This window comes from Nomascus leucogenys, chromosome 8, assembly GCF_006542625.1.
Source record: "Nomascus leucogenys isolate Asia chromosome 8, Asia_NLE_v1, whole genome shotgun sequence".
Lineage (NCBI taxonomy): Eukaryota > Metazoa > Chordata > Mammalia > Primates > Hylobatidae > Nomascus > Nomascus leucogenys.
The window spans coordinates 29,425,234-29,433,748 of NC_044388.1; the positions used below are offsets into that span (position 1 = coordinate 29,425,234).

Here is an 8,515-nt window from a genome sequence, read left to right on the forward strand (position 1 = left end):
GATACCCTGTCTCAAAAAACAACAATAACAACAATAATCAAGACAAAACCTGTAAGGAAAGATCAAGAAACTACAAAGGCATTAGCTTTAAGAAAAAAAATTAGCTGATGAAGAAAGCATCATTTTTGAAAAGATTATCTCTTTAAAATGCTGAAACTGCCCATTAGGATTTAAGTCATGAAGAAGGGATCAAAAGGCCCAAATTTTAAGGCTAATAATTAACTGACTGTTGCTAGATGCAAGTGCCAATAAAAATACAATATTGCCAGTATTTTAAAATCAGGATATTTTTGGTTGGTGGGGTGGTCTGGTTATGTAGTTCCAGAGGTTTTGAATGCTTTGCCATGGCTTTAGTCATGCCATAAGCCTTGTGATTTTTGCTGCACAATAGTGCAGAGCATGCCCCCACTCTATCCCCCAGAACACATATATGACATTTTAGTGGAAATGCCTCCGATGAATTTCACTGGAGTATAGAGATAGTGAATCTTTCTCTGGTTATATATGTTAGTTATCATTTTTATCCATTTATACTCTTTATTATACCAGATGTGATTCCAAGAAGGTAAAACCAAGTCTTTTTATTATTATTATTATTATTGTTATACTTTAAGTTTTAGGGTACATGTGCACAATGTGCAGGTTTGTTACATATGTATCCATGTGCCATGTTGATGTGCTGCACCCATTAACTCGTCATTTAGCATTAGGTATATCTCCTAATGCTGTCCCTCCCCCCTTCCCCCACCCCACAACTCTCCCTGGAGTGTGATGTTCCCCTTCCTGTGTCCATGTGTTCTCATTGTAAAACCAAGTCTTAATTGTCCATTAGAATGGACAAAACACGTGTGATTTTTTTTTTAAGTTTACACTGAGATTTTCAGGAAAGAAACCACATGATGCTAATATAATTCTCATTCATTTGTCTTGAGGTTTAAATGAGAAATTGTATGTAAATACACCTAGCACAGTGATTGGTATATACTTAGCACTTAATATGTGTTATTTTAATCTACTATGCTTCATGTGCTGTTGCAGTTACTTTCCTAATTACATTTTCCTTAAATTAATACGTTAAAATAGGTGGACTTCCAGAGAGACGAGTCAGGAAAGGTAGGCTGAGTACTGGTCAATGATGAATAACCATAGAGCCTAGGACATATTTGTTACGATTATAGATTCTAAGCTTCCTTTAAGGGCTTTTGGTTTTTTGGTTAAATGAGGGGCACCTAGAAGAGAAGATGAATAAATATCTGTTGGATATGCGAATAAATTCAATTTACTGCTGATGGCATATACACCATGATATTAACACAGATAGCAGAGTTGGATCCTCAAACATCACATTTAGGGTTTTTGTATTACTTGGCATGAAATGTTATAAACAATAATGATTTAACTGATGCTTATTTGACACAGTTATCCATCAAAGACCAGTCCTCAGCAAAACTGGGGTTTGAGGGAGGTCTGTCTTTGGCATCTTTTACCTATTACGTTCATGATGCTTGTTTTTTGTTTGTTTGTTTGTTTTTTCTCTCCCTGCTCTGGCATCCAGGGCCTCTCACAGATCCTGCTTCCATCGGACCATGCTTTCTAGTTGTATTAATATCTACTGGGGAGTTAACAGAACGCACTTTAAAGACGGAAACTTAATTTAGGAATTTTTGTATTTTAATAGGAAATTGTGTAGTTTCTCAAAGACATTCAAGGCCCAAAGGAATGTGGCTGGTTAGGGAATTTCAGGCATGCAGTCAATTAGCGATAGTAAGATTTGGTGGCTAGCAGACCTGCCTCATCATATTCATATCACAATGTATAAATCCCCACTCTTCTCATATGTAACTTCGTCTTATAGACAGGTCCTGAGATAGACTCATGTGTTGTAGGATAACAATCTACACAAGAATATTATGTCTGGGTCTTTCAGTATTGGTATATTTACTAGGAAGTGCAGGTTAATAGTATCTCTTTTCACTAGCAGAGAACTCCAGAATCCTTGGAAAGCCTGCCCACCAGTTTTTCAAGTCCCCACTACATCACACTGGTATGTCCCCATCCCCTTCCTCTTGGTGGTGGGCTATGTCCTTTCCAATAATAATATTCATGAAACTTAAACATTTGTTGGTTCCTTGAAAAGGACCAATAATATAACATCGATAGCTCTCTGATTGGAGGTAGAAATGGGACACTCTGACACTCTGGCATAGAGACCTACTTCTTAACAGGGTGGGGGTTAGGGTGAGGAGGGTGAAGTGAGCCAGGCAAGTCCTAGGGCAGACACAGTTTTTGTTTAAAATGTTGGCATTTTGTTCATCATGATACATGCATTTTGTTGCAAATTAATTTTGATATTTTAAACTAATACATTAGCACACAATTTATCTTAATTACTGAATTAGTTTTCTCCCCTTAAATTCTGCCCCTGAGACCAATGCCTCACTCACCTCACTCTAGTCCTGGCCCCTGTTCTGAAAGGTAAAACACAGCAATGGTTTTCAGTGAGTCCTTGATCAGCCAGAGGGCTCTCCCCTGGAACCCTCAGTTAGCCGAAGCTGTTTAATCCCTGCATCTTTATTTATAAGGGAGAAACCAAATATTAGCACATATTAGCACACACATGCATTAGAGACTGAATCAAAACACACACACAAAACAGAACCACTACAGGATTTCTAGGAATTGCCCAAATGACTAGAGTCTCTATCTCTACATCCTCAAGGTTACTCAGTAGAGCACTTCTTACTCAGAACTGGGTGCTGAATACACACAGATTTTCAACTTTGTATTTTTAAAAGCAGCCATTCTCATTAAGCTTTCTTTATGGAAGACTAAAACGTTATGATTAGTTGATTAGTTTCTAATCTGTGGCTGCACAGAATCCTCAGATCACACAAAAGGATTACAGAAAGTGGCAGACAGCTGGGGGAGTTATATGAATGAATTCTTCCTTGAACCCGGGCAGTCCATGTTTAAAATCAATTTTACTGAGATTCCAATAGAGATGTTATTGGAATGAAAGTGCTAATACTTAAAAAGTGTTTGAAAATCTCTAACCTAATATATTCTAGGAAAGATTCACACATTTTACAACCAATAATGGTTTCTGATACAGCTTTGCTTAACCAACACTATCTATCCTCCTCTCCCTCAATCTCATAGGAATTCACAAACTGTCTTAAGCAATTTACAAACTGTCTTGGATTTTTCATGGAGCAAGCAGTGGTGGCCTGCGTGTGTATGTGCTCATGTGTATGTGTACACATGCATGTCTGTGTGTGGATGCGCATGCGTGTGACATCTAATGCGGCTCCTGATACAACATAATTTATTTATTATAGAAACCTGCAAGTAAAGATTCAAGAGGAACCGCAGATCCCAATCTAAATGCCAAGTGGTAGGTTACCCTGACAGATAGTACCTCCCTTTTTTATTTTCCAAATGCCAGCATAGTTTTGTGTTCTTTACCTACTCATTGATTTACTGGGGACATCCTCTGTACTTATCAACAGATTAAGAAGGTTAGAATTTCTTTTTTTGCTGATACGCTTAAATTTCTAATATATAATTCTGCTAAGGATGTTTTAATCAAAACTTTTGAACCTGACTAGAGGAGCAATCTAGAATTCAACAGTGCCAGAGTCTCAATACAGGTTAGGAATAATGAAAGCAGCACTATCTTTCAGACTTTTGTCAGTCAGAGTATACATACCCACAGGTTTTCTTCAAGTATGTTAAAGGACTTCGTAATGTTGGGAATCACAGAAAAGGAAGAGTTTCCTTCATGATTCCTTTTTTAGATTTTTTCACTTATCAAATCAATAAATGGGAGAGTTGATTTCACATTCGACTTAGTATGTCTATATTAGAAAATTTATCCCAAAATTGTGATTTATGTCAAAGGGAAAGAAAATGAGCATGGCCTGAGTACATTTTGAGTTTGTTTCCATTTCTTCCTCCTTTATTTTTGCTGGGTTTTTACAGTGCACTAGGCACTGGATTCGTATGAAGGTTCCTTCCACAAAGTGTTCTTATGAGGAATCTTGCTTAATAAGATATACCACCCACCTCCACTGAAAAGCAGGGCATTTTCTAATGATCTTTCCACTCCACAATGACAAACCTGTCCCACAGAGAGTAGAGAGTGAAGATACTCCTTAGTGCCAGCAAACTGTTTGGCATCCCATAATGGAAAACAAAACTATTTTCTTTCTTTCATAATAGGCCTATTTATTTTATAACTGCTTAATTAGCAATGGCTAGGGAGAGCTATAAAAGCATGAATAAGTGTAGGACTACAGAATCCAGAAAGGTTATTCTAATTAGTAGATATAAATGAGTAATGGAAATACATGGTTCACAGAGTTCATAGAAAACAATTTATTTTTAACCATCTGTTTCTATTTAGAGCTTGAAGTTGGATATCCAAAATGGCTGTGCAAGCTTAGGCTGGAGATTCTGGATGCAACATCTTTACAACCTCACCTAGATATCTGCTACGCAATTTTTTGGTAGTTTTTCAAATGTTCTTTATCCAGACAGAAAATGTTTAAGAGAAACAACTTCTTTCTGTTAATATTTACCAGTAGAATTCACACCCTCTATCATAAACATATGCTGCAGAAAAAAATGTCTTGTGGTCTGTCAAATGCTCTTTATCGCAATATAAAAATTCATACCCTTGCTGTAGTATTTTCCTACAAAATGTTACCCTACTTTCTTTTAAGAGTCCAAACTTTTAGGATGATAACTTACAGTCTAAGAAGAAAACATTGCATATAAAAAGTTATTTCTTTGGAAACATAAAAGTACGTTTTAAAACTTGAACATGACATCATTAGCACTAATTCTGGTTTAAATGAAAGTCCTGCAGAAATGCCAAAGAAGGCAGGGCAGAGTGGCATGGATTCTACTAGATAATTAAAAGTGAAAGAGGCAGAAGAATAGTGGACAGAACTGCAGGATAGTCGTTAAAATAATGGTGGTAGGAAAGGAAAACACAGAAGGCTCCTGGCAATTCTAAATTCCTAGGTTTGCCTTTCTAGAATTCCTTAAGAAGCTGACAGAGAAATCAGAGGGTTACAGGAATTTCAGAAAATTTACCTCAAGTGAGAGGACATACTCACAACTCCTATGAAAGGTTTCTAAGGTCTTTATCCTGTGCAATTTGACAATGTGCCATTTCTGTGCTGCCTCCACCCCGTCCCTGTCCGTTTGTTATGGGATGGGGGGTTACCCTGGGAATGATTTCAGCTGCTTCTTACACAGATGCCTCTCAAGGTGTTCTTTTGTGTCCTCTATTTTCTTCTTGTGAACTGGTAAAGCTACATGCTGTATTTTTTGTTTCCATTTACTGAAATAAAGTTTTCAAGTGCTAAATAAAAATGTTCTGACTCGATGAAATAAATAAAGGCTACAAAGGAAGGAAGAAAGGCTGCTGTCTTTGTTGACATTTTTGTTGCTCTGCTGACTTGTTTTTCTCCTGGAGCGGAGCCTGCCTGCAGCACAGCACAGCAGTGACTCAGCGCTGGATACCACAGGAGCTTCCCTTCGGCATCTGCTGTTCTAATCAAAGCCGCCACTTTAAGAAAGGGGGTTGGCAAATGTGTACTCAAAGCCAAAGAAACTAATTAAGCGTTTTATGTAAATTTGAGGGAAAAAAAACCCCAGAAACTCCACATCTGATATGTGCTGGCCTCATTAAAGCAAACAATAAGCCTCTGATGTCCAAAATTAAGGAACAACCACATCTTCATATTCTCCTGAACACTGCATATATGGATGAACAAAGCACATTTTGATGATATCGTATTTCCTTTATAAAAGGATCACCTTTCTGATTCATTATTTTTGTATTGCCTCCATATCTCTTTCAGACAAAATCACCTCTCCCCATTGCTTCTGTCTCGGGCTCCATATTTAACTAACTGCTACCTTCTGGTGATTTTTTTCCTAAGTTCTCTCTCCAATAATAAACATGTCTTGTACCCCCTCCATTCTCCCACCTCATTGCTTCCTGTTCAGATCTCTTTAAATTTCTCATTTGCTTCCCTTTCCTTCCAACAACCCCAGAAGCCTCTGACAGTTAAGCCCCTTTTCAATTTTAGGTCACGTTCTCCAAGTTTGTCCATATGTAGACCCCAGGCCTTAGGACTTTCTATTCCTTTTATTTTTTTATTTTTTTTATTTTTTATTTTTTTATTTTTTGTAAAAATATGATATTATAATCTTTTTTTATTTTTATTTTTTTTTATTATTATACTTTAGGTTTTAGGGTACATGTGCACAATGTGCAGGTTTGTTACATATGTATCCATGTGCCATGTTGTTTTGCTGCACCCATTAAACGCTGTTAGGAAGCCTCTCCTTCCAATGTCTACGGAGCAGAATTAAACGTCACAACTCCCTTGTCAGCCCAGTTCTGCCATGACCATGGAGCCAGTTACTGACTGTGATTTCCCAGGAATGGACATCGGGAGTCCCTGCCCCAAACACAGACGTAGCTGGCACTTGCCCAAACTCAAGTTGAGTTTGTTGTGTTTGGAGATGCTGTGTTTTAGGGTATGGGGTTGTCCTTGCAGTTGGGTCATGCCCCTCTGCTCTGAACAGACAGAGATTTATATGGAAGCAAATGATATTGCCCTTTAGAGTTCGTAATACGTACTGCCCTTTTCAACACCATTTATCTAAGTTTGTATTTACATTTTTAATGGCCTTCCATAGGCTGGATTTGGATTGGGGAGGAGAAATCCAAAAGATTTACAAGCAAAAATGCTAAAACCTATGGAAAACAAATAGGACAAAGATGTGTCTTGGCTATCCTGGGACTGGAGGCGCAGCTGAGGTGAGGCAGCTGAGGTGAGGAGTGGACCAGCTAGGTATGGAATTAGGGTTACAGTTGGGGGGCGTTCTGAGAATGAGAGAAGCATGGAAGGGTTGCCAAGCTCTCCACTCACCCCTGCAACATGCACAGAAGTGGGTACCCAAGAGAGCACCACGGACAGTAAAATCCAAGAGAGGCCTGAAAGCTGATGGGCTTCGATTACACTCCCAACCCACACACAGATCAGTGGCCTGAGGGCTGAGTTTTACAGGCCCCCGGGGTTTAAGCAAAACCTCTGTCCAAATTACTGACCACTGTAACCTGCCGACCCCAGGGCAACCCATGGAAAAAGAAGATAAAATATAAAAGTGAGAATTAAAACCTGAGCAGAGATGTCCGTGGCTATACGCTTCAAGCAGAGATGTCCATGGCTGTACACTTCAGGAAGGGAGTTAAGGGAGAGGATGGGGGAGTCGATTGTGCAGTTTCAGTTCAGCCCAGCGACTTTTTAAAACACTCCAAACAATAAATTGGAATCCATACTTGCTGTAAGATATTATCAAAATGCTGTTGTGCCAAGGAATCTCACGCACATATTTACATTAGTTCTGCCAGGAATGCACCAATGATGACACAAAACAAAACCTTCACCGACGGATGACCTATCGTCAGCATTCCCAATATACCAGCAATTATTCCCAAATATCAACCATCTCCCCATAGCTATTCTGCCTTTTTCTCAAAGTATCTGTCCAGCCGGATGATTCTAGAATTCAGAAACCCACATCGTATGTGCTAAAATTAGGAAGTCATATTCCAAGAAAGATAATAACTTCTTTATTAGTGGGCAATTGTCTGTGTACCTGACAATCCATCGGTGACTTTCATGGAAGAGTCACTAGGTGGCCACATAGCTAACAAAATTCTTGTTAGCTAGAAAACTGCTCCAGGCTGCTGCTGTCCCTTTTCCAGATAGCACTAGGCCGTCAAAATCATGACTTTAAGTAAATTTCTTAAGGAATTTGATCAATTCCATTCTTGATGATTACAGATGGAAATCTAGGTGAATTGTTTCAAACACTGTTTTCGTCTCTGGCAGAGTTGTGGATGGAAATAGGCAAAGAGGGACCATATCCTTAAAACAAAAGGGGAACTGGGCTCTCAGCTAGAAAGCTTTGAATGGAGATTTTAGACTGGAAGGATAAATCTTCTTTACTCTCAGTTATGAAGCCCAATCTTCTTGACATTGGCATTTGGATAAACCCCAAAAAACCCAGGGTCCTGAAAACTACTGCGAGTGGGTGTCTGGTTTTTGTTGTTGTTTAATTATATATTATCTGTTCATTTTTTTTTTTGAAGGCCATCAAATTAGCTTGGCCGACTGCTGCCATGGAAACCTGAAGTGCTCCCACCTCCCGGGGGATGTATAATGGATGGTGAATGTCAGAAGTCTGCATCCTGTGTTACTTATCTGACATTGTGGTGGACTGTTGATGACAACTGATGTCCTCTACTAATCATCACCATTGTGTGAGAAATATTGATTAGATCCTAGGCTTTTTGAGAAGCTTCCTGATCACTTTCTAACTGAAGGTCAGGCTTTTAGGAAACTCAAGAGCTGATGTATAGGGAAGTGAGGGTCTTGTGGGCTGGACAGAATCCATTAACATCTGTCTCCAAGAAAAGTTGTAATTG

At 38.8% G+C, this 8,515-nt stretch overlaps 1 protein-coding gene across 1 annotated transcript in view; it reads left to right on the plus strand.

Annotated features, from left to right (window-relative positions):
• ADAM7 (ADAM metallopeptidase domain 7) overlaps positions 1 to 4,627 on the plus strand; it is a 61,360-nt gene extending 56,733 nt beyond the window's left edge. The window contains exons 21-22 of the mRNA XM_003272881.3: positions 3,339 to 3,394; positions 4,406 to 4,627. Coding sequence (XP_003272929.2) covers positions 3,339 to 3,394; position 4,406 — 57 coding nt within the window. The 3' untranslated portion in view covers positions 4,407 to 4,627. The remainder of the gene's footprint in view (positions 1 to 3,338; positions 3,395 to 4,405) is intronic.
• Positions 4,628 to 8,515: the final 3,888 nt, after the last annotated feature.